The following is a 27,362-nucleotide window of genomic DNA, read 5'->3' on the forward strand; positions in this document are numbered from 1 at the left end:
ATTTACAAGATTCTCTAGTCACAGTTAAATCTCTGCCATGGGACTCTCAAACAACTTAAAGACGTTTAATGATTTTATTTCTTGGTATTAATTGTGGATATACAGTTGACCCTTGAATAATAGGGGTTTGAATTATGTGGGTCTTTCTTATACTGGATTTTCCCCAGTAAATGCATACTACAGTGCTGCATGATCTGCACTTGGTTGATTCTACAGACAAGGAACTGTGGACATGGAGGGCCGACTGTAAAGTTATATGCAAAGTTTTGACTTTACAGCACTCCTGAGAAAAAAGAGACAAATAGGTGAAGAGATATTATTAGGATTGTTAAAAGATAAACTGAGGCATATTAAAATTTTTAAAGAGTTTATTTGAGCAAAAATCAACTGGAATAGGGCAGTGCCAACCTGGAAATGATTAGGAGTACTCCGCCAACAGGAGCTCTTTTATAGAGTGAAAAGGGGACGCAGAGAAAAGAAAGTATTTATTGGCTGTTGCTTAGAGCCTAGTTGGCTGTTTGTGATTGGTTCTCCTTAGCATTTTAATTTCATACCCTTGAGGAACTTAAGAGCCTTAGGCTTAGATTTTGGTTTGCTTACCTCGGTTGCCAAGGCATTAGAGTCACCTCAGTCTAATGGCCTCTTTGTTTAATTAATTCAACAATTCCCCCTTTTTGATCATCTTCTCATAGGTGAGATACTGACCAAAAAATTAGTATTAGTGCCACTTTCAGTTGCCAATAGAGTTAAGTTGTTCTTGTCTCATTGTGAAACTTGTAGGTTATGATGTCTGATCTGCATAAGAATTATTTTTGCTACTCACCTCGTGTTTTATCTTGTTTCTGTTTCTCTAAGCTCAGTGAGACCATCTGATGCACTGCTGATGGCCGTGAACATGCATTTGAGACCTTGAGAGAACGTAGCACACCAGGGGGTCGACCGTGATGACTCTTAGGAGGATGGTACCAAGAGAGTAAAGTACACTCCTTCACCGGGGCCCCGTGGATCAAACCAGTTAGTGTCAGATAAATCAAAGAATGCACCTGAAGGGCCATCAACCTGTTTTAGCCAAGCGGCTCGTTTGTTGATTTCCTCTATTTGCTACGGTATGAGAGGTGTTGATCCAGGTACTGCAGGGGGTATTAGCTATGGCACAGAGTCCTCCTTGTTCAGCCAACAAGTAATCAAAAGCAATTCTGTTGTCTCAGCCTCCTTAGCAAGAAAGTCCAGGGACTTCCGCTGTGTAGCTATGACATTAGCAGCGATCACTGTCAGCGTTAAGGAGCATTGCCTCCCCACGCAGTGACAGAGAGAAAAAGCCAGTAGCGGGAAGGCACAAGGAATCCCGAGGTGAAGAGGCGATCTCATCCCGGAGATGAAGATCTTGAGCTGTCCCCCTCAAGATGCCATCTCTTCCGGGGAGGACCCTCCCTAGTCACTTTGAATGTCACATCTCCAGCTGGTGTGTGGGTAGTTCCAGGGGTCTGGGGAAGCCCTCTGTAAATGGGGAATGCGTACCTAGGTTCAGTCCCCTAAAATCTGGCTGCCATCTGGGTAGTGAGAAGGACGTGGTATCACCCCTTCCGAGGAGGTTCAAGGGCAGCCGTTGTTTTCAGGGATGCCTCATCAGAAGGGTGGGGGAAAACTGGAAGCACGAGTTTGGAGAGTCGTAGCCAGATGTTTGAGGAAACCAGAAGAATTTGGGACCCGGTTCAGTTTACAGGGTCACAGTTGTTTCCTCTCACCTCCATTAGTTCCAAGTAGTTTTAACTACATCACATATGTTTATTAGAATTCTTAATCCTTGGAATCCTTTATTCCTAGTGAAAACTAAGAAGTAAGCAGCGTGGACTGTTACACTAGCCTTCTGTGGATTGGCAAATTTATAAATATGTTTCACAATTTCCAGAAGTATATTCTTCCTCTTAGTAATTTTTCATTGTGGCACAAACATGTTTACTGAAAGAATCCAATAGCTTTAGTTCCTCTGTAAAAGAAAGCCCAAAGTGGATAAACCTATACTCAGTAATTAACGTTTCACTATTTTAACTTACTTGGAAATGATCTAGATATTCATTGAATAGCCATCATTTAACTAATCTCAGTATAACTTTAAAATTTTCAGTTGCCAAAAAGATTTTGGAAACTATTTTTTCCTCTTTTCCTTTCCATTCAAGTATAGTTGGTTTACAATGTTGTGTTAGTTTCTGGAGTATAGCAAGTGACTCAGTTTTATATAGAGATATAGATATGTATATAGATATTATAGATATGTATATAGATATTATATATGTATATACATATATATGCTATATATTCTTTTTTGGATTCTTTTCCATTTTTCGTTATTACAAGATACTGAATATAGTTCCCTGTGCCAGTCAGACCTTGTTGTTTATCTATTTTATGTATAGTCGTGTGTGCCTGTTAATCCCAAACTCCTAATTTATTCCTTCCCCACCCCTTTCCCCTTTGGTAACCTTAAGTTTGTTTTCTATATATGAGTCTGTTTCTATTTTGTAAATAAGTTCATTTATATCATTTTTTATATTCCACATATAAATGATATCATATGATACTTGTTTTTGTCTGACTTACTTCACTTTGTATGATTATCTCTAGTTGCATCCATGTTGTTGCAAATGGCATTATTTTGTTCTTTTATATGGCTGGGTAGTATTTCATTGTAGATATGTACCACATCTTTATCCATTCATCTGTCAATGGACATTTCTCTTTATCCATTCATCTGTCAATGGACATTTCGGTTGTTTCCACCTCTTGGCTATTGTAAGTAGTGCTGCTTTGAACCTTGGGGGTGCATGTATCTTTTTGAGGTATTTGATTTTGTGAGTGCAATTTTAAAAGGTAACATGTATCTTTTTGAATTAAGAGTTTTCTTTGTCTAGATGCCCAGGAGTGGGATTGCTGACCACGTGATAACTCTGTTTTTAGTTTTTAAAGGAACCTCCATACCTCCACAGTAACTATGGAAACTGTTTTTAAGAAGACATGCCATAAAGCAAGATTATTGCTGAAAAGTACATTTACAAACTTTTATCTTACTAATACTTCTTTAATTGGCTTGTTCTTAACAATTATGTTTAGATTACTCATGAAAATTTCATGAGACATTGAATAGCCAGCTGTCATCTTAAGTTACCTTTCCTGCTGACAAATTATGTAACAGAGATTATATGACCTTATTTGACTTTGGTTAACCTAGGGAGGATAAAAGTATTCTAGTTAATGGTAATAACGCTAAAGACATGCCTGTTTTAATGAAACCAACAAACTTAAATGAGCTTTAATTTATCACAGATTGTCCTAGATCACATGAACTTGAAAAACACTAGTGCTGGTTTTTATATTTCTGAGCATATACTTGATGTATATAATTTGTTTTGTTTTTAAGCCTATTAAATAGAGCTCCTTACAAATTAATTTTAGCTGTGCCATCCAGAGGTAGAAAAATATCCCACATCTGTCACATACATACATAAAAAGACAGACAGATGCAGAGATCTTAGAGCTTTTCTTTCAAATTTTTAGCCATGAGATAGATACAGTGATGCAAAGCCTACTAGTTTATAGAAGCATGGTTGGATACAAATTGTATTTCTGGCAGATAGAATAAGTTAAGGTTACCTGCTCAGATGGCTAAAGCTTGTATTGATATTTGTGGGGAAAACCTTTAAGATTTTTCATTCACCTCAGTTCCAAAGAGCGGTTTATCCTTCCCCTCCTCCTCCTCCTCTCTCTCTCCTCCCTCTCCTCCCCTCCCCCTCCTCCTGATAAGAATTATCTGCCTCAAATTTGCATACCATGACTTGGTTCTGGGTTCCTAGAGACCAGGTAGAACATTTATATCTCACATTTCTCCAAGAAGGGTTTTTACTTTCCAAATCCACCTATTTTTTTTTTTTTTTTTTTTTTTAAAGCATCTGCAAGCCTTTTGATGTGAGTAGGAGAGACTGGGGATTGGTTAAAAAGGCCAGGCAGGCTTTGAATTGTTTCTAGAGCTGCATTTCCGTTCTTGTAAAAACACAATCTCTAAGACAAGTACAGTTGTGTTGCAATCCGCATGGCATCTAGACTTTGACCCAGCCATCCAACTACTTTTTCCTCGATTTGCATCTTTACATTAGGGGGAAAATCTTCTACTAAGATGGGAATCAAGAGATTCCTATGTTCTGGATTTTGAACTCTGTGTCTTCAGAACACTTTAGTAAACCCTTCCACCATGGCTTCAGAATATTTTTCTTTCCCTTTCGGCGCATAGTGCTTAGTGCAGAAGGCCTTTAAAAAGTGCCTGTCAGGCGCTGAATATCAGCTTTCAATTTGGCCAGCTGCTAACCATACAGCTACTTTAAAAAAAAAATCCTTTTGAGGATCTTGTCCAGTTTCAGCTGGGTCAAGCAGTGAACATTCCTGGCAGTATTGAAAACCACATGGATGCAGGAGGAGGTCTCAGAGAGGGTGCCCAAAACACCACCCTCCAGGATCCAGAGCCATTCCCTACAATAACCAAAAGAAAGAAAGATTTAGATAGTTCCCTTGACAGTTGGCAACAGTTGGTATTTCTGTCTAGCTGTATGTTTGAGGTCTGCAACCTGTTAGTTGCCAAGCCAAGTTCTCGGGACACAAATTGAGATAAACAAGAAGGCAGTAGCTCTCCCTGGGAGGGAAAGGACCCATCACCAATGTGTTTTCCTGCCATTGTGGATTTGGAAAGGAAAGAACAATGAGAAAATTGACCTTCCTCCCTCACCCAGGCTCCACAGATCTGGGAGAGCTGACCTTGGAAGGAATCCCACCCTTTGCCAGGTGTCTGCCAGTTTTCCCAGGATGCTGTCTGCAGAATTCAGAGCGAGCGCGGTGTCCCAGTGGGTCTCGCCCGGTTCACTGGCAGCTGTAGGGGAGGAAAAATAACTTTCTCTCTTCCCTTAGTGGTGAGTGCCTGGCTGAGACCCCTTTTCCTCTGGGGCACCTGGTAACTGGATAAGGTTAGCTAAGAGGGTTCCAAGTTCTCGGCCACTGTAATTCAAGACGATCTTTGCTAAGGATAACCTTAAAACACAATTCCACTCACCCGAGGCCTCACACTGGACCCGCTCTGGTTTCGAAGGCAAACCCCGTCCGGTCCCGGCCCCGGTCCAGGGTCTAAGCTAGACCCAGTCCGTCCCAGACCCACTTCAGGTTCTAAGTCGGAACCCGTTTGTCCCGGGGCCAGGTCCACGTTCTCACTCGGACCCAGTTCTTCCCTGGACCCGGTTCGGTCTCTAAGTCGGACCCAGTTCCTCAGCGGACCTGCCTCGGTTTCCTCAGTGGGACCCGGTGTGTCCCGGTCCTCGTCCAGTCAGCAAGTGGGACCCAGATTCGGGTCTGTTTCTAAGTGGGAACACGTCCGATTCGGGCCGGTGTCTAGGCCCGGCCCAGAAACAGAAATGCTCACGAGTCCGACAGCGCGTCCCGCCGAAGCCGGAGCCGGACCCCAGGCTCCGCGAGGGAGTCGCCCGTCACCTGCAGCGGCAGCGAGCAAGCAGCGGGTCCAGGGGCTCCTCAGGTACCGACGCCTGGGGGCTGGCAGGGGGCTCCTTTGGCTCCCTGCTCTGACACCCGAACTGTTCAAAGAGAAACTGAGGCATATTCAACGTTCATAGGGTTCCTTTGAGCACAAATCAGTTTGAATCAGGCAGGGTTAGGAATATTCCATGGACAGGAGCTCAGAGAGAGACTTTTATAAAGAGAAGGTGGGATCCAAGTAAGGAAATAATTGCTGGGCTGTGGCTTCAAGCATAGTTGGCTGTTTGTCATGTGTCCTTCTTAGCATTTTGATTTTGGAACCTGGAGGCATTTACAGGCTTAGATTTCAGTTTGCTTACATTGGCCTCTGCGGCATTAGAGCCACCTCTGTCTCCTGGCCTTGTTTAATTAATTCAACAGGATCCTATATTTAAATCTCTCACAAAGCAGTCATTTACTGGGTCAACCTCCTGTGTCAGGGAATTCTACTGAGTGTCTTTCTCTATGACTACAGCAGTCCTTTCTCAGGTCTGTGAAGTTTTTTTGCCTCAAATGTTAGAATCAATATTACTTTGGGCTTAATAGTTTGTATTTCTCTTATAATGTAAAAAAAAATCTTATTTTTACACAAATGTAAAAATAAGAAAATAAGGAATAAAGATGGTATTTGAGCTTTATTTTTGGCCCTGGGTTGATACATATGCACCACGCCAGAATTGGTCTTTCATTAATTAATTCATTCATTGATTTAATTTGCTATTTGTATCACAGTACAGGAATACAAATTTGAAATATGTGCAGTGTCTCCAGGGATGTGCTCTGGAGATAAAACTTTCAAGTAAAACAGTGGGTCGTGCTTAATACTCTAAATGTCCATGTCTGAGTAGGTGAAGTTTTGTGAAGGTTCCTAGGCAGGAGAGAATTTGTCTCCTAGGGTGGGTATTGAGCAGGTGGAGTGAGAGCAGGAATTTTGACTACAGCTTTAGTGTTCAAATGGCATACAGAGCAGGTAGGATCTTGAACAGAGGGTTGTAGGTGGATGACATGTTAGAGGGAGGTACTGGCATTTTGGTCACCTATGGGACTCATATGCAGAGGATGGTGGCACTTAGACTCCTATCAAGTGTCAAAAAAGCAAGTGCTGGGGCAGAAGAGCTAAATAGACATTTCTCCAAAAGAGACGTACAGATAGCCAATAAGTCCATGAAAAGATGCTCAACATTGCTAATTATTAGAGAAATGCAAATCGAAACTCAGTGAGGTACCACCTCACACTGGTCTGAATGGTCATCAATGAAAAAGTCTACAAATACCAAATGCTGGAGAGAATGTGGAGAGAAGGGAACTCCCTCCAATGTGGGTGGGAATATAAATTGGTACAACTCCTACGGAAATAGTATAGCGGTTTCTTAGAAAACTTAAGGATGGAGTTATTCTATGATCCAGCAATCCCACTGCTGGGCACATATGCAGAAATGATGAAAATTCTGGCTCAAAAAGATACACGCACCCAAATGTTCAATGCAGCACTATTTACAGTAGCCAAGATATGGAAGCAACCTAAATGTCCATCAACAGGTGAATGGATAAAGAAGATGTAGTATATGGACACAAAGGAATACTACATACCCATAAAAAAGAATCAAATAATGACATTTGCAGCAACCTGGATGCAATTATAGATTATCACACTAAATGAAGTAAGTCAGAAAGAGAGAGACAGATACCATATGATATCACTTATATGTGGAATATAAAATATGACACAAATGAACTCATTTACAAAACAGACTCATATGCATAGAAAACAAACTTATGGTTACCAAAGGGGAAAAGGGGTGGGAGAAGGATAAATTAGGAGTTTGGGATTAGCAGATACAAACTACTATTTATAAAATAGATAAACAACAAGGTCCTGTTGTATAGCACAGGGAACTATATTCAATATCCTGTAATAAACCATAATAAAAATTATATGTATATATATGAACCGAATCACTTTGCTGTACACTAGAAACTAACATGACATTTTAAATCAGCTATACTTCAATTTTTTAAAAAAGTACATGCTGGAAATTAAGTTTGTATACGGGTTATGTGGCAATCAAGGAAATTTTGGATATGAGACTAAAGATTTATTGTATAGGTACAAGCTTTTGAGTTTCTATGTGGAAGTGGTGGGTTAGCCCTGAGAATACGCCTCGCAGACCTTCCTACACTGAGGAGTCGCTGTCCCAGGGCCCCAGCTCCTACAGTGTGGATCTTGCTTCCCATGGGCTGCCCCCTAACGGTGTCTGAGCAGGGTGGGCATACTAAGGCATGCTGTTCCAGGAGACGCAGACACCTTTGTAGGTTGCCCTTGGCTCAAGAACTCCCAGATGGCTTTACTGAACCTTCCGTAGACCTTAAGGGAGTCTGGGATGCTTCCACCTATGTGAAGGTGGGTGCATCGACTCTCTCAGCCTTGCCTGGCTCCATCCATCCATATTTCTTTCTTGCCACAAGTGTTTTCACTGATAAAATCCTTTTACATTTACTCTTACCTTGACGTCTACATCTTAGAGAAAGGACCAGAATTAACTTGAGGTGTTTAAGGGCTGCACCCTGATTGGAGGTGTGTGGTTAGGAAGATTGTCTCTGAGAGGTGTTTATATGGCGAGCACACTGTTTTTGTTTCAATTTCATGGGTGTTTGAGGAGACTTTGGTGGAACCGAGGAAGGTTATGGAAATCTGTAGCACCCCCTAGGCTACCCTGGGTGTTGGGAGTGGGGAGTCACTTACCGTTTTTGACTTGTTACAGGAGTGATGATACAGATTATTTCATAGTTCAGTCATAAACTATGACTAAAGGCATATATATTATGTATGACAGAAGAAAACATTATTTCAACTCTAGTTAATTCGTGTAAACTCAAAATAATGAATAATAATAATTTCTGCCTCTAGTTCAGTGCTTCTGACTCAGAACTGATGTCTTATGTATTTGACAGAGACAACTTAGAAATTCTATTCTCCTTTAACTTTTTCCCTCAGTATGCTTTTAATACATTTTATTAGGAACTCTGACATGGCCATACAATTTCTTAATTTACAGTACTCTTTCTTGGTATAATTTGTGAAAGAACTCTTATGACACCCAGAAATTACTTTGACTCAATTTAATATTAATAAAGACCTACGTTAAAGCACGTGCTTTGTTTGCGTGTTCCTCTATTTTGTGTTGTGCCTTGTCTTGCATTGAAATAATTCTATGTTTAGGACCTTGCCTCTGGTTGCCTTGGATATCACGGTGCTGTCACAACTTTAGGCTGTGACTTTGCTGCAGGTGCTAACGGGAGGAGACAATAGTCTGGCAGGCAGCAACGGGGGAAAGGAAAACTGGATTCCCACATAGGCTGCAGCCTTGGCAAGTCGCACGCATTATATGCATCTGTGAAAATCATGTATCCTGGGAATACGTGCAATAGAGAAACTCAGACTGCTTGGAGAGTTGACAAGCGTGAGGGAGTGAGGGAGCAGGAGGAGCCTGGGTGCGGATGGAGGGCACTCGCAGAGCATTGCGTTAACGGTATCAAATGGGTGGTGAGACACACCAGAAGGCGAGGACAGAGGAAGCCACCCGGGGGATCCAGAGCTCGGGAGAGTGAGCCAACACTTTGAACAGGATAAGTAGAAGGGAAGAGGCAAATGGGCAGTGGGTATGGTTTGCCTGCACTATTGGAGAAGAGAAGCTTTCAACAACCTTCAGGATGTGCTTCCTCCTGGGTGACAGAGGGATTATTTAGCAAGTACAAAAGCAGTCGGGCCTCTTGTCTTTCTACATACACCTATCCTATCATTGTTGCTCTGGGAATATTCTAGAAAATCGGTGCCTCATTTATTCATGAAGACTTCCTCTCCTCTGCTAACTACCTGAGAACAAAGATGCATTCCAAAATTGGAAGGAGTTTAATGGACACTTTCCATTGACCTTCCTGCCCTTTGATGTTGTTGGCAATATTGACTTTTGCTTATAGTAAAATGGGTTTTTCTCTAGTAAATGTTTGTACTTGTTCAGAAGAAAATGTGAAAGAAGTCTTATAAGTCATTGTTCCCGGTAGTCTCCTAAAGTTAATCATTATTTAAACTGAGGGTGGTAGAAGTAGAAAAGTCTAAAGAACATCCATCTGTGACTTTCCCAGAAGGAGAATTCTTGCCAATGAGTAGAACTGAGTGAATCACACTGTTCTTTAAAAATGTATAACGCATTTTTGTGCAAAGATAGTAAAAAACAAGATCATTTCTCTTATAGGTGGATGGAAACGAGACCAAGAGAAAAAAATAAGCAACTTAATAACCTACTTTTACCCAGAGAATGGAAAATAAAATGCAAGATTCCAAACCCTGCCCTTTCATTGCATCTTCATCTTTGGAAAATACAGGTGAGTGTTTATGAATCATTTTCAAAGTTGACCTGGTGGCTGTGGAAACAGGAAAGTGGCCAAGACAGCAGGGCTGATCTGATGCAAAGATTGTTTTAGTTTTCTTGCCAACCTAATTGGAATGGTATTGTTTTCTTATTCATGAATGTGAAAAACGTTGTGATTTGGTTTTTTTTTCTCTCTCAACAACTAAGAAGAATGGTGAGGATATGGAGGAGGTGGGCCATGCTGGCAGGCTGGGTAGGATTTTGCCAGCAATAAATGGCCAATGCTTCCTTTATTCGAACTGTTCTGGGAGTTTTTTCCCAGTCCTTGCCTCTTCCTCACCACCCACAGTGAATGCCTGGCCATCTGAAGGCTGCCTGGCCTGGACACTGTATTAAACCAGCTTGGCAAGATATGACACTCCCATTCCCATGGTACGTGGCCTTAGGAGAGCCATTTGCTGCAATATTCTGAAGGATGAAACACAGAGTGTACAGATCCATGTGCTGGGGGGATATGGGGCTACATCCCCAATGACAGGAGGCCAGTGAGCCCGTCTGGCGGTCTCGACACAGGTCTCCTGGGCTTACCCCTCCATGAGCCTTTGGTAGAGAGTAGAGGGGAACTCTCTGTCTCAGCCATGCTCTCCTCTCATCTGCTGCACCTTCCTGGCCTCTTCTGGGCTTTGTGGGCTGCCACACTTATCTGGTCTTCCACCCACCCAGCCCCTGAACTTGCTGCTCCTCCTCTACCTCATTGCTGCCTTTCCTTCTACCAGAGTTCCACAGACTGAACTCTCCCAGCTGGCTGGGGATCCCACTCACTGCTAGGACCCAGGACTCCAGAATTTTCAATGTATGTGTATGTGTGTACTATATGTTTTATATAATATATAGTGTACTCATATAATATTCAATCCCCTATATCTACGAACATATATACATATGTATTTATTTAAATTCATGCATGTATATATCCATAGATACGCATGCTTATTTATTTATTTATTATTGTTCTCTTGCCTTTTTTTTTTTCAACTTACTGCCCTCAAGGTCCATCCCTGTTGTTACAAATGGCAAGATTTCATTCTTATTTATGGCTGAATGATATTCCATTGTGGATATACACTTCAGTTTCTTTTTTAAAAAAATGTTACTGGAATATAGTTGACTTACAAAGTTGTGTTGATTTTAGGCGTACAGCAAAGTAAATCACTTATACTATACATATATCTATTCCTTTTCATATTCTTTTCCCATGTAGTTTATTACACAGTATTGAGTAGATTCCCTGTGCTATACAGTAGGTCCTTGTTAGTTAGCTCTTTTATATACAGTAGTGTATGTATGTTAATCCCATCCTCCCAATTTATCCCTCCCCGTGTTTCCCTTTTGGTAAACATCAGTTTGGCTTCAAATCTTTGAGTCTGTTTCTGTTTTATAAGTTCTACTGTATCATTTCTATTACATTCCAGGTATTGGTAATCTCATATATATTTCAATTTCTTTATCCATTCACTCATCCGTGGACATTTAGGCTGTTTCTGTATCTTGGCTATTGTAAATTATGCTGCAGTAAACATGGAGGTGTAGGCATGTTTTTGAGTTAGTGTTTTCATTTTCTTTGGTTAAATACTAGAAGTGGAATTGCTGGATCATATGGTAGTTCTATTTTTAATTTTATAAGGACCCTCCATACTGTTTCCCTTAGAGACTATACCACCAAGCAGTTTACATTCCCACCAGCAGTGCACAAGGGCTCCCTTTGTCCACATCCTCACCAGCGCTTGTTATTTCTTGTATTTTTGATGAAGTCATTCTGACAGTTGTGAGGTGCTATTTCATGGACGAGGTTTGCATTTGTCTGATGATTAATGATGTTAAGCATCTTTTCATGTACCTGTGGGCCATCTGTATGTCTTCTTTGGGAAAAAATGTCTATTCAGATCTTCTGCCCATTTTAAAGTTGGATTGTTTGAGAGTTTTATGCTATTGAGTTGTTTGACCTCTTTATGCATTTTAGATAGTAGCTCCTTATCAGGAGCATATATTTTCTTCCATTCAGTGGGTTGCCTTTTCATTTTGTTGATACTTTCCTTTGTGTGCAGAGCTTTTTAGTTTGACATAGTCCTACTTGTTTATTTTTGCTTGTGTTGCTTTTGCTTTTTTTGTGTCAAAAATTATCACCAAGACCTATGTTAGGGAGCTTACTGCCTATGTTTTTTTCTAGGAGTTTTATGATTTCCAGTTTTATGTTCTCTAGTCTTAGTTCATTTTGAGTTAATTTTTATCTATGGTATAAGATAACGGTCAAGTTTCATTCTTTTGTATGTGGCTGTCCAGTTTTCACAATACCATTTATTGAAGAGACCGTCCTTTCCTCATTGTATATTCTTGGCTCCTTTGTCATAAATTAATTGACCATATATGACTGTTCCATTGATATATATGTCTCTTTTTGTTCCAGTACCATACTGGCTTTTTTCATAAAAGCAAAAATCCTCTTCAGATTTATTTGTTAGTGAAAACAGATACTAATGTAGTTTTTTAGTAAGAGTGAAGTGGCACAAAACAAACCTTCAGAAAGTGGGGGATACCTGTAAGATGATTAATTAGAGGTATGTTTTTCAGCATTTTATGAATATGGAAACTGAGGTCCCATATTCAACACTAAGGCGTTGACTGATTCATATATCTAATATGACTAGTCTAGGTTCCTTGGTGACTAGTCTAGGTTCTCTCTTAACTAGAGCAGATTGTATAATTGGTTAACTGAGTAGTGATTGGGATATACCAAGCCCTTTCTCACATTTGATTTTTTCTAAAACGATATCCAGATTATAGAGTAAGTTGAATCAAAATGAGCCAAGTCACACAAAGCTTTGGCATGGGAACAACTACTATGTGGCCTGGTCTAATGGTATCTTATGTCCATCAATTACTTGCTTTGGGGTAAAGGACTTCACAAAGTGGGGACAATTTCCAGGGTAGTAGTTCAGGTAATAAAGGACTACAAAGATGACGTTTAGACAGTAGCAGAAGAATTAAGGTGAAAAAGCATAGTTCTTAGTTCAAGGGTCCTGGAAATCCATAGACAGATAATGAAGATCCAGGACAGACAAATTCTGTGAGCTATCATGGTGGTCTCCAAACTTATTCACATATCACCTCAGCAAAAAAGTGGTAAGACTGTCCATACATGCCTGTCTCTTTGTATATCTATCTATGTTTATAGATTATAAGCATCTACTAAGAGATCTTTAAAGAGATTTGTCAGTTTAGTAAAATCTTGTAAGGTAATGTATGAGTGTTGTCTCATGGTTTTTAATATTGCTGAAAAATATGGTAGTGGTTTGTTTTTGTGGTCTGGATGTTTAGTTTTTTAAGTATTTTGCAAATTCTGATGACTTCATGCTGCCATTAGCCAACTTCTAAGGGGAAAAATAGGCTTTTGTGGTGAGATTGATGGTTAACAGTAATGGATGTTAATCCATTTTTAGATAGTCTCAATTTCGATTTTGTGTGGCTGATTTCTCCTCAGATCTGATGGTGTCACTATGTTTCAAACTGCACATCACAACCTCTTGGTGGCTTATAATGTGAATGATAACTAATATTTTTAATAAAATAAATGAGAAAATGCCCGAGTATATTACTAATAAGTATTGTTTTGAGAAACTCTTATTTCAGTTATATACCTATATCCATATATCTGTGTATATTTACATGTCTATGTAGAGATATCTAAATACTGAACCATGATATGAAGTGTCACATTCACACACTTTTGGAAGTATTGAAATTGGTAAGGATGATGATGATTGCAGCAGTGTGCAGGGCCTTGATGTGGGATCTCAGTTCGCAGACCAGCGACGGAACCCAGGCTGCAGCCATGAAAGCACCAAATCCCAACCACTAGACCACCAGGGAGCTCCCTAGGTCATCACTGTTTTTACCCAGGAGTTGTTGCTATTTAAGAGCTCATATTAGGGGAAGGAGAAATGTAAACTTTACCATTTTCTTGCTTTTCTTTTGTACTTATATTATTTGTATTACTTTCAATCCTTGGTTCCTTTGCACAGAGCTCAGGTGTTATATGAGAGTCGATTTAGTTACAGCTGGGGAATGTAATCTGTAAATTCACTCAAGGCACATATCAACTGCAACAGAACAAAAAGATTGCAGGTGCCCTACAGACTCTTTGATGGTTCTTTTCCCTAGGGGAATTTCTAGTAACATCCTCGGCTCACGACCTTCAGGCATCTTGCCTGAGAGAGAGCACCAGTGGTGATCTTTATATGACCTGTTAGTAAAGTTTAGTTCTTCCTTATTATTTTTGACAAAAATACTTTTAAATTAAACCGCTGATATTTTAATCCCTCACCCCAGTGGATCCTGTAAGGGTCATGCCCTGTGGAGTGTGTATCCTACTTTGTAGACACTGACTCGTAGGCGTGGTGGCCAGGGGTTGCAGCCACCCCTGCCTTCTGTTTTGACCTCATCTCACCCCATTCTTGGGCTTACGTACCTTCTCTAGCCTAACCACACTGAACACACCAAACAAGTTTCTGCTTTAGGACATTAACTCCGGATAATAAAAATCATAGTTCTTATTTCCCTGATTCTTATGAGACTGGCTCCTTGTCATCAGGCAAGACTTATCCTGAAAGATACCCTCTTAAAGAGGTCTTCCCCGATCACTGTATTTTTTCAAATTTTTTTGAAGTATAGTTGATTTACCATGCTGTATTAATTTCTGCTGTACTGAGCAGAGTGACTCGGTTATACATATATTTATTCTTCTTCATATTCTTTTCCATGATGGTTTATCACAGGATATTGAATATAGTTCTCTGTGCTCTTCAGTAGGACCTTGTTGTTTATCCATCCCTTGTATAATAGTTTGCATCTGCTAATCCCAAACTCCTAATCCATCTCTCTCCTAACCCCTCTTCCTCTTGGTAACTACCAGTCTGTTCTCTCTATCCATGATCACTGTATTTTACCTAGCTCCCTTCTCTTTCTCCATAACCTCCATTTAGTCTTTTTTTCCATTATTCTTGTTTATTTACTTATTTTCACAGAACTTATCGCTATCTGTTTAACGCCTCCCCCAACTCTACTATAAGCCCCTCTAGAATGGAACTTTGTCTCTATAGTTCATCCCAATGTGCCCAGAATATAGTTGGGGCTGGTAAGTATTTTTGGGAAGATTCAGCAGAAGACTTAACATTTCTCCTGTCCCTCTGCTCCTCCCGAGCCAGTCCCTTTGGATCTAGTCTTCTCATTGGTCTATGAAACCCGTTCCTCCCCCTGACATCGTTTGGGAGAGACACTGTATTAGAAAGGAGGAGTTGCTTGTAGGGTGAGCCGAAGGCTGAGAGGACTCTTTGGAAGAAATGCTCATGATCCGGTGGTGGAGTGGGGATGCTGATCCTGGAAATCCTAATGGCTCGTTTCTGGAAATAGAATTATCACGCCACCTAAGCATTTGAGGAACAGAGACCTGCAACTGCAGATATAGTATGTTCTTAGCTCTAGGGGAGATCAAATTTTTGTGCCCCATAGACAGTTTCCATGATGAGAAATTTGATCTCCAATTGAAGACGTTTTCTTGAGACACAATTAGTAGAGACTGCTAAATTTTATCCCTGTAAAAAAAATGTTATGGTCTTAACTTGGAGTTATTCAACTATATCAGAGTACTCTACCATCCTGCCTCATGTCTGGCATTAAATAGATTCTTTTTTTTTTTTTTTTGTGCTATTTCTTGGGCCGCTCCCGAGGCATATGTAGGTTCCCAGGCTATGGGTTGAATCAGAGCTGTAGCCACCGGCCTACGCCAGAGCCACAGCAACGCGGGATCAGAGTCGTGTCTGCAACCTACACCACAGCTCACGGCAACACCGGATCGTTAACCCACTGAGCAAGGGCAGGGGCCGAACCCGCAACCTCATGGTTCCTAGTCGGATTCGTTAACCACTGCGCCACGACGGGAACTCCCTAAATAGATTCTTAATAGGTATTAGATGAATAAATAAACAGAGCCAGTCATGGAAGCTAGCCTGGCTATGACATTATTCAACTGTGCAATCTAGATCAGGATCTCGCTAACTCTGGCTCATAGGCCAATTCCAAGGTACCACCAAATTTGGTAAATAGAGTTTTATTGGAATGCAGTCTTGCTCATTTGTCAAAGTATAGTCATTCCACTGTATCCTTGGGGGGTTGGGTTCAAGCTCCCTCTGGATACCAAGATCTGAGGATGCTGAAGTCCCTTTTATGAAATGGTATAGTGTGTGTGTATCACCTACCCACATCCTCCCATACACTTTAAGTCATCTCTGGATTACGTATAATACCCAATACAATTTTAATGCTATGTGAATAGTTGCCAGTGCACAGCAAATTCAGTCTTTTGCTTTTTGGAACTTTCTGGAATATCATGTGTGTGAATATTTTAGATCCGTGGTTGGTCGAATCCATGGATGTGGAACTTGCAGATATGGAAGGCCAATTGTACTGTGTTTCACACCACAGTGACAGAGCTGAGTAGGCGTGGCAGAGACCATATGGCCCAGATATTTACTATCTGGCCCTTTATAGGAAAGATTTGCTGACCCCTGTGCTAGAGATCATCACTTAACTTCTCTGGGCATTGATTGTGTCATTTGTAAAATGAGTTGAATGGACTCAGTGGTGTCCAAGAGCCTTTTCAGAGCTCATGTCTGAATTCCCTGGAATTTAATTTATACTATGCCCATAAAGAAAATGCAATGGTACACTTAAGCAATAAGGGTACACTTACTGTCTTCTTAGAAAACATATGATTTCAAGAAATAAAGTTCTCCTTAAATAGACAAAGATTATATTACCACAGATATCTTGGAGACATATACAACACCACGGGTTGAGTTCATTTCTATGGTTTGATGTTTAAGTGCCTGGACACTTATTATGCTGCCTAGTACCATGTCACTGCTTTTCCTCAACAACTTTACCAAAGTAAAGGGAAAGATTTTGTAAAGTGACTGTGATCAATGGGTTCGTTTATAATCTGTAATATTTTAAGTATAGGTCTGACCTATTGAGTTAAGAGGTGAACAAAATAATATTCAATATGACATTAAGATCTCAGTTGAACTTCTTTGAGGTCATTTATGAGCCAGATAAGAAAATTATTAGTTGCTACATATGGCAGGAGCAAAATTCCAAGTTAGAATCAATTACATTGTTTTGATTGGTTTTCTTGTTTTGGTTTAAATGCTTAAATAAATAAAGTCCTCCTGGCTACCTTTTAAAGACCATTGGGTCGGTAAAAATTTTGTTCAGGTCATCAAGTTTGCAGTGACTATTTCTTCCCATGCTTTTTGCCATCCTTTTCTTTAGCTGCTTTTAATACTGTCAACCAAAGCCTATATCCCAGGCCACCGGATATGAACATCACTGTCAAATCATGCAGTCAAGGGTTTCTAACAAATTGAGCAAGAAGTAGAATGCATTGATTTTTAAGTAAGGGTGAGCAGTAAGTTGCAATTCAGGGACTCTGTCCCTCACTCATTAACCATTTATTGAACATCTACTATGTGGCAGTTCTGTGCCAAGAGCCAAAATATCTATTTTATGTTATCCTTTGTAGATTGCAAATCTATAGCATTTTCCCACCATGATCCCACTTGATTTTTACCCCACATTTGGGAGGGAATCAACAACAATTCTGTCCACCCCCGAGGTTTCTGTGAGATCCCTCTGAAGGCATTCCAGAATGACAGAGTGAATAGGTGAGCTCAAGCTGGCAGCTTTCTTTATACGGGATCTCAGTGTGATCTGGGGAAAGCCAAGCACCTTGTTGACCTGAGGATGGGATGCAGAAAGCAGGCCGGCTCTGGAACAGGGCAACCTCTGCCCAAAAGAGGACTGATTCGTAATTCACACCCTGCTCTGTCTCCCAGATCCAAGCAGGAGGCGGGGTTCTCAGCTCTCGGCGAGGGGCCCCTTCTGAGTCGACATCATACCCAGATCTTTGGTTCTTGCCCAGCACCCATCCTGACCAAACTCCAAGAGCTTCCTCTCCCTTGGGTGTAGAGAGGTAGGGTTGGGGTCTATGAACTGTGAAAATACTTTGCAAATCATCCATCTTTGGTCGATGGTGACCTGACAGCAATAGAAACAGCATCTTAGACCTGCCAAAAGGTTAACTCTTTCTCTTTGCGAGAGATTACAGACTCTCTAACGTCCTGACCTGTGAAATAAGGGAATTGGACTTTGGATAAGTTAGATTATCTGTGAGGTCTTTCCCAATTTTTACTTGCCTTGATTTTTGGGCTTACATTTGGTTCCCAAATTAACTCCGTTTCTACGGGGCTCACAATCCAGAGTGATCACTGTAGCAGATGCTGTCACGGCAGTGCCTGTTCATATCTCCTTGGCACCCACCATCTCTGCTGGCTCTGCTGCAAGTGCCTATCACTCTCTGCCAGAGGCTCTCATCTGGCTGCTGAGACATGCTTGGCTGGAAATGCAGGGGAGTTAAAATCCCCAGGAGCGATCCTCAGCTAATGCTAAATGTGAGCTGAAGAAAGGCACCGCAGCACTGCTGTCCCTTGGGGCAGACATCTCTGAAGTGAGTTCTCACGTCTCCACAGCAATAACTTGTTGGTTAATGCACGCTGTTTTGGATTCCTTCCCTTCCCTCTTTTATGTCACCTCCCAAACAAACCCTTTGCACTCAGATTCTTACCTTAAGGTCTGCTGCCAGGGGAAGCCAACCTAGGACCCATCACGAACACATTCTACTGAGATTCATCTAGTAGCATGCATTTAATTTACACTGGTCAGTTTCCTGAGGAATGTATTTTATCTGCCCTGACTGGAGTTGCCAGACTTAGCAAATACAAATACAGGACTTGCTATATCTGAATTTCACATAATACCAAATAATTGTTTAGTGTATCCCCATCCCAAATATTGTGGGATATACTTAAAAAATTCATTGTTTGTTTGAAATTCAAATGTGTCAGAAGTCCTCTTTTTTTTGTCTTTTTGCTATTTCTTGGGCCGCTCCCGCAGCATATGGAGGTTCCCAGGCTAGGGGTCTAATTGGAGCCGTGGCCACCGGCCTACACCAGAGCCACAGCAACGCAGGATCCGAGCCGCGTCTGCAACCTACACCACAGCTCACGGCAACGCCGGATCGTTAACCCACTGAGCAAGGCCAGGGATCAAACCCGCAACCTCATGGTTCCTAGTCGGATTCGTTAACCACTGCGCCACGACGGGAACTCCAGAAGTCCTCTTTTTTATCTGTCATCTTTTTTTTTTTTTTTTTTTTTGGCTTTTTAGGGCTGCAGTCGTGGCATATGGAAGTTCCCAGGCTAAGGGTCGAATTAGAGCTACTGCTGCCAGCCACAGCCTCAGCCGCAACAACACAGGCTCCGAGCCGTATCTGTGACCTACACTGCAGCTCATGGCAACACCAGATCCTTGGCCCCCTGAGCGAGGCCAGGGATCGAACTCTCATCCTCATGGATGCTAGTCAGGTTCGTTTCCGCTGCGCCACAATGGGAACACCTATCTGTCATCCTTACTCGCAGCTTTCATTGGGCACATTGTGCATTGCAACTAGACCGAATTCCAGATCTGGGGAGAAGGCGGAGGGTGATTGGGACAGGCCTGAAAGATGCAGAATGTGGAAGAAGTGAGGTAGACCTAAAGAGCAGTGGCCAGGGATAAAGCCAGGTCAAGAACCAAATAGCCGATGCATGTGGGGTGGTGAATAAAGGATTGTCAATTCAAAGGGCTGAGGCAGGGAGGCAAAACTGGAGCCAGCAGCTTCAAACATTGTGGGGAGGGGGTGCTGAAGTCACTGAACTTGCCCAGACATTTTCATTTCTCTAGCCCTCCAGCCTAACGCAATGCCTGGCCCACTCTTGGTGCTCAGTAGACTAATGAATGATAGGGGAAGAAGATGGATGGAAATAGGAAATTCTGCCATTGTGAGTTTTATGGAGAATGGTGCCCACTGAAAAATGCACAAAGCCTTTCTGAGGAATGACTTGCATCTGATTATAGATGCATAGAAAACATGAATTGCTAGGTGAATTCTAAGTAATGAGCTTTTTTAATCCTTCCCTCATTTTTCATCGCAGGTACAATTCAACTTAAATCCTTCATGGCTAGACAGGTTTTTGAATGCCACTTGTATGTTCAAAGCTAATTTACTTAATAGCCAACTTATCTGAACCTAGAACAATATTGCTGGGAGCATTTAAATGGAGAGAAAGGCTTTGGGAGGAAAATTTCCCCTTCAATTTCAAAAGGCTGTCATCAATTTATGTTTTTAATGACATTTCCTTTTCTTTCTGCAGGAAGGATAAAATCTCATTCTGTGTCAATTATTTCTAACTATAAGTTCAAAGTTGAAAAAGATTGGTCTTATTCTCAGCAGGCCATGTGATACTTTCCTTGCGCTTTTACAGAGAAAACAAAGGAAATGGGAAAGTAAATGACAGTATATAGATAACAGAAAGGTAGTGCCCGCATTTCCTCAATTTTCATTAAAATCAGCTTTTATTGTTACTAGAGAGAAACATTTCCACAAAACACCAAGCAGGCTGCTCTCCAAAAAGGTGGTTTTAACTTAGAATAACTTATTCTGTGGATAATGTATTTTTAGATGATGTATTTTTAGAATTAGCATGTTCATTTTGTGTTAACACCATGTCAGCCGTATGAGAAAGGCAGAAATTTGTCTAAGGAGAAGTACTAAAAATGAACTTAAGAATTCAAAATAACACAAGTTTTAGTGTAAATTTAAAGGTGCTTGCAGGTTTCCTCTGATGCTAAAGAGCTGCGGATATTACTTTGAGATGTATTCTCCCGACTCTGTGTGATATTGTCATGAATATTTGTTGTTGTTGTTGTTTTAAAGTAAAAGGAGGTCTCCCGCTTCTAAGAGTAGCAGGGTCAGTTATTCAGAGAAATTCGCTGGATAAACTATTTTTGAAAAGCTTAAAATTGCTCAAGAGCTGACACAAGCACAAAAGTGAAGGAAAATGTAATAGAATCACCAGTGGTGGAGAGGACGTTGGAGCACTGGGACCCTTAGGCGTTACTGGTCAGAATGCGAAACGGTGTAGCTGATGTGAAAGAGTGTGGCAGTTCCTCACAAAGTTAAACATGGAAACACCATGTGATGCAACAATTCCATTCCTAGGTATATACTCAAAAGAATCGAAAGCAGAGACTCAGATGGATGCTTGTACACCAATATTCTTAGCAGCTTTAGCCACAGTCTCCAAAAGGTGGAAACAACCCACGTGTCCATCCGCAGATGAACGGATGGACAAAACGTGGTCTCGCCGTACAGCGGCCAATCGTCAGCCATAAAGAGCAGTGAAATTCTCGTACATGTTACAGCATGGATCAACACTGAAAATGTTATTTAAGTGAAATAAGCCAAAGGCAGCAGAACCAATACTGTTCGATCTCCCTTACATGAAGTACCTAGAATGGACAGATTCATGGAGACAGAAAGTAGAATGGTCGCTACCAAGGGTTGAGGGGCGAGGGTGATGGAGTGTTATGGTTGAAGGGCCACAGAGTTTCTTTGGGGCATGATGAAAACGTTCTAGAAATGGATAGTAGGGATGGTCGTACAACATTGTAAATGTACTTAATGTCACTGAATTGTAAACGGAAAGATGGTTTCAGTGGTAAGTTTTGTGTGATGTATATTTTATCACAATGAAAGGAAAAAAGTGAACGAAAAACAATGAGAGAACTGTGAGGTATCTGAGCACAGAAGCTGCTTTAGACCTGAGGGCGTGTGCAATTTTTCAGAAAAGTAGGACGTTGTCTTTACAGATTTCCTGCCGCTAGAGAGACAAAAATCAAAGCCCAATGTCTTTTTGTTGGGTTTCTAATATTCCTCTTCATTAATTTCAACCGAATGTGTTCATGAGGTTTTCTGAATCAGAGACAGACTATCCTTAGTGTTATTTACCTGATCATCACTACGTGGCCCCCTTGCCCCAGTGCTCCCCCTGGAGCATCACAAGGAAAGCCAGATGGAAAAATCTCTTATGTGAGGGGCCAGATAATCCATAGGTGAAGAAGGGAGAAAAACGGATATTTTCTCTGCTGATATAGAAGAGAAAGAGGCAGCTGCCTTCTCCTCCTCTCTCAAAAGGAGGGAGTAAAGCTTTTGCTCCTTGGAGATGGGATGAAAGGATCCTGGGTTCTCAAGTGTAACATTTTGAAATGTAGTGACATCTTTTCAAGAAGCAGATAAGCCTGCATGTCTCTGGCTCTCCAAGGCCCTGTGCCTCATTTTCCCTTGAAATGTAAACATACCTCCGGAGTTAGGTCTGTCCCTCTGGAGTTCACTCAGTGTGTACATAGTTCCAAATACCTTCCCAAGGGTTGCTTGTAGCTTGGGATCCCAAGTTTTCAGCGAAGTGTATTCAGAAATCCCCAACTTGGCAGAAACAGAAAAATATTTTCTCTACACTGCACATGGTCAAAGACCACACTTGAAACATTTTGACAAAGTTCAGTTTGTCAGTTCTTTGTACTGCTTAAGAATGCTTTTCCCAGAGTTCCTGTTGTGGCGCAGCGGAAACGAATCCAACTAGGAAGGATGAAATGTTGGGTTCAATCCCTGGCCTCGCTCAGTGGGTTAAGGATCCAGTGTTGCCGTGAGCTGTGGTGTAGGTCGCAAATGCAGCTCAGGTGAGACCCCTACCCTGGGAACCTCCATATGCCGCAAGTGCTGCTCTAAGAAAAAAAAAGAAAGAAAGAAGGAAGGAAGGAAGGAAAGAAAGAAAGAAAGAAAGAATGCTTTTCCCATCAGGTCAGGAATGAGGCAAGGATTTCCACTCTCACCACTTCTATATTCCACATGATACCGGAGGATCTACCCAGTACATTATTTATTTATTTATTTATTTATTTATTTATTTTTAATTTTTCGTCTTTTTGCCTTTTCTTGAGCCATTCCCGCGGCATATGGAGGTTCCCAGGGTAGGGGTCTAATCAGAGCTATAGCCACTGAGCAAGGCCAGGGATCGAACCCGAAACCTCATGGTTCCTAGTCGGATTCGTTAGCCACTGAGCCACGACGGGAACTCCCTACCCAGTATATTAAAGCAAGGGGGTGGATGTGGGGAGAAGAATTCAAAAAGGGAGAAGTAAAACTGATTTCATCTGCAGGTTACAAGATCAGCTGTGTAGAAAATCCTGAAGTAGCTACAAAAAGCGCACTGCAGTGATCAGTGAGTTTAGCAAATTGAACACAAGTCCCTGAAATGGAAGGCAGAATGTGATAGCTGCTTTTACTGGGGAACTATGTCCTTTAGAAGTACCAAAGTGAGGAGATTAATTCTCTTGGAGAAAGTGGAAAGCATCGTAGGAGATGGGCTGTGACTTGGGTGTTTGGGGAAGGAAAGATTGATTTTGGTCAGGCAGAAGGCAGTTGGTGCTCTCATGCGGGGACTGGGGGAGAAAAAAATCCAAATGTTTGGAGGTGGAAAATCACAGTGATCCCACTGCATCCTTTAATATAATTGGCATGGAGAGTATGAGAAAGAGCAGAAGGGAGGCAGGGTCAGAAAGGAAGGTTGGAAAGAGATGGCAGAGCCCTTGAAGGTCAGATGCAGAGTTAAGCACCATCTGAACAACTTTAAAGAATTCTCAACACCTTCTTTCAGAGGACTATAAAATTATTTTCGTAACTGTAAAATAGGAGTGTTATTTGTCTCTTGGCTAGTCAAAAAGGTGATTATGTTCATAAGTAATTTTAAAGTCACTCAACTGTACCTTTAGTTTTTAAGCTAAGCAAAATTATCCAGTTCCATGTAAAGACATAAAGCGAAAATATACAATGAAATCTTTTAGATCTGCTGTTCTTGGATATATATCATCTCTCTCCAATCCTAGAATATAAGCTCTTTGGGGGTTGCAGCATGTGATCTAAGACTTTCACATTTGCCATCGTACAGGCCATTCAGTAGGTGTTTAACGAATTCTTGGTATCCAGCTATAATGTCAAAGTGCAGTCATTCAGTTGGTAGCTCTTGACATTCTTAAAAATACTTTTAGAACAGGAACTCCTGTCGTGGCTCAGCGGAAATGAATCTGACTAGTATCCATAAGGACGCAGGTTCAATCCCTGGCCTTGCTCAGTGGGTTAAGGATCCGGCGTTGCCGTGAGCTGTGGTGTAGGTCACAGACACTGCTCAGGTCTGGCATAGTCCAGCAGCTACAGTTCTGATTTGACCCCTAGCCTGGGAACCTCCGTATACCACAGGTGCAGCCCTAAAATGACAAAAAAAAAAAAAAAAAAAAAAAAAAAAAAGCGAGAGAGTATTTATAGAACAGAAACTCACAGATTTTTTAAATCAAACTTATGGTCAACAAAGGGTATACCGTGGAGGGAGAGGTGTAAATTAAGAGGGTGGGACTAACGTATACACACTGCTGTATATAAAATAGATAACTAGGAGTTCCCTGGTGACTCAGGGGGTTAAGGATCTGGCGTTGTCACTACTTTGGCATGGGTTTACCCCCTGGCCTGGGAACTTCTTCATGCTGCAGGCACTGCCCAAAAACTTATTTCACTCATTCATTAATTAAAATATATAACTAACAAGGACCTACTGTATAGCACAGGGAAATGTACTCAATATTCTGTAATAACGTAAATGGGGAAAAAAAGAATGGATGTATGTATTCACTTTGCTGTACTCCTGAAACTTAGACAACATTGTAAGTCAGCTGTACTCTAACAGATTTTTTTTTTAAAAAGTGATTGTTTGAGTTTCTGGGTGCTCTAGCAGATTAAGGATCTGGCATGTTCACTGCTGTGGTGTGGGTTCAATCTTTGGCCTGGCAACTTCTGCCTTCTGTGGGCATGGCCAAAAAAAAAAAGAAGAGAAGGTTTCCAAGTTAAAAAAAGAAAAGAAACATCCACAGCATGCAGCCAAGAAATAAATATGAGAAATAGGGTAAAAATAAAGAAATTTTAAAATTTAATTTTAAAGTTTTATTGAAATACAGTTAATTTACAATGTTGTGATAATGTTTGCTATACAACAAAGTGATTAAGTTACACATACACACACATCTATTCTTTTTCAGATTCTTTTCCCATATAGACTATCACAGAATGTTGAGTAGAGTTCCCTGTGCTATACAGCAGGTCCCCATTGGCTAACCTGTCCGTATGCCACCATGTGCATATGCTAATCCCAAACCCTCAATCCATCCCTCCCCCCAGCTCTGACCTGTCCCCTTTGGTGACCATAAGTTTGTGTTTAAGTTCTGCGAGTCTGTTTCCATTCTGCAAATGAGTTTGTTTGTATCCTTTTACATTTTAAAATTTGAATTTGTTTATTTTTTTGGTCACACCTGCTGCAAGTGGACATTCCCGGACCGGGATAGACCCCAAGCCTCAATTGTGACCTGTACCACAGCTGCAGGAAGGCCAGGTCCTTCACCTGCTGCACCACAAGGGAACTTCCATTCGTATCCCTTTTTTTTTTTTTTTTAAGTTTCCACATGTAAGAAATATGATAAGATGTTTGTCTTTCTTGATCTGACTTATTAGTATAGTAATCTCTAGGTCTATCCATGTTGCTGTGAATGGTATTATTTCATTCTTTTTTAATGACTTTTTTTTTTTTTTTTTTTTTTTTTTTAGGGCTGCGCCCATGGCATGTGGAGGTTACCAGGCTAGGGGTCAAATCGGAGCTGTAGCCACTGGCCTACACCACAGCCACAGCAACACTGGATCCTTAACCCACTGAGTGAGGCCAGGGATCAAACATGCGTCCTCATGGATGCTAGTCAGATTCGTTTCCACTGAGCTACGATGGGAACTCCTAATGACTTTTTTAAGGACAATGTCTTTTTTAATGATATTGTAGATATGTACCACATCTTATTTATCCACTCTTCTGTCAGTGGACATTTAGGTTGCTTCTGTGTCTTGGCCATTGTAAATAACACTGCACTGAACATTGGGGTGCGTGTATCTTTTTGAATTACAGCCTTCTCCAGATGGATGTTCAGGAATGGGATTGCTGGGTCATATGGTAATTATATTTTTAGTTTTCTGAGGAACCTCCATACTGTTTTCCACAGTGGTTGTACCAATTTACATTCTCACCAATAGTGTAAGAGGGTTCTTCCCTTTCTCTGCACCCTCGCCAGCATTAATTGTTTGTAGACTTCTTGATGACTATTCTGTCTGGTGTAAGGTGATACCTCATTGTAGCTTTGATTTGCATTTCTCTAATAATTAGTGATGTTGAGCATCTTTTCACATGCTTTTTGGCCATCTCTCTGTCTTCTTTGGAGAAATGTCTGTTTAGATCTTCTGCCCATTTTTTGATGGGGTTGTTTCTTTTTTATGATGAGCTGCATGAGTTTTTTTGTATATTTCAGAGCTTAATCCCTTGTCAGTTGCTTCATTGCATTCTCCCATTCTGTGGGTTGTCTTTTCACTTTGTTTATGATTTCCTTTGCTGTGTAAAGCTTTTTTTTTTTTTTTTTTTTTTTTTGTCTTTTTGCCATTTCTTGGGCCGCTCTCGCAGCACAGCACATGGAGGTTCCCAGGCTAGGGGTCGAATCGTAGCCATACCTGCTGGCCTACGCCAGAGCCACAACAAGATGGGATCCGAGCTGCGTCTGCAACCTACACCACAGCTCACGGCAATGCCGCATCCTTAACCCACCGAGCAAGGCCAGGGATTGAACCCGCAACCTCATGGTTCCTAGTCAGATTCGTTAACCACTGAGCCATGATGGGAACTCCTGCTGTGTAAAGCTTTTATGTTTAATTAGGTCTCATTGGTTTATTTTTGTTTTTATTTTCATTACTCTTGGAGGTGAATCTGAAAAGATACTGCTACAGTTTACATCAGAGAGTGTTCTGCCTATGTTGTCCTCTAAGAGTTTTAAGTATCTGGTCTTTATTTAGGTTTTTAATCCATTTTGAGTTTATTTGTGCGTACAGTATTAGACAGTGTTCTAATTTCATTCTTTTACATGTTGCTGTCCAGTTTTCCCAACATCACTTATTGAAGAGACTGTCTTTTCTCCATCGTATATTTTTGCCTCCTTTTTCGTATATTAGTTGACCATAAAGTCCGTGGGTTTATTTCTGGGTTTTCTATACTTTTCTGTTGCTCTGTGTTTCCAGTTTTGTACCAGTACCATACTCTTTTGATGACTGTAGCTTTGTAGTATAGTCTGAGGATTGCCTTGGCTATTTGGGGTCTTTTTGTTTCCACACAAGTTAAAAGGTTTTTTTGTTCTAGTTCTGTGAAAAATGCCATTGGTACTTTGATAGGGATTGCACTGAATCTGTAGCTTGCCTTGGGTAGTATTAATTCTTCCAATCCAAGATCATGGTATATCTTTCCATCT

At 41.1% G+C, this 27,362-nt stretch overlaps 1 protein-coding gene across 2 annotated transcripts in view; it reads left to right on the forward strand.

Annotated features, from left to right (window-relative positions):
• The window catches only part of FRMPD4 (FERM and PDZ domain containing 4), an 826,395-nt gene continuing 799,842 nt past the window's right edge, over window positions 810-27,362 (forward strand). Inside the window, exons 1-2 of one of the 2 annotated variants that reach the window (XM_021080618.1) lie at window positions 810-1,127; window positions 9,819-9,948. In XM_021080618.1, coding sequence (XP_020936277.1) covers window positions 9,882-9,948 — 67 coding nt within the window. In that variant the 5' untranslated portion in view covers window positions 810-1,127; window positions 9,819-9,881. The remainder of the gene's footprint in view (window positions 1,128-9,818; window positions 9,949-27,362) is intronic. The other variant, XM_021080619.1, reaches the window with a different exon arrangement.

This window comes from Sus scrofa, chromosome X (assembly GCF_000003025.6).
Source record: "Sus scrofa isolate TJ Tabasco breed Duroc chromosome X, Sscrofa11.1, whole genome shotgun sequence".
Lineage (NCBI taxonomy): Eukaryota > Metazoa > Chordata > Mammalia > Artiodactyla > Suidae > Sus > Sus scrofa.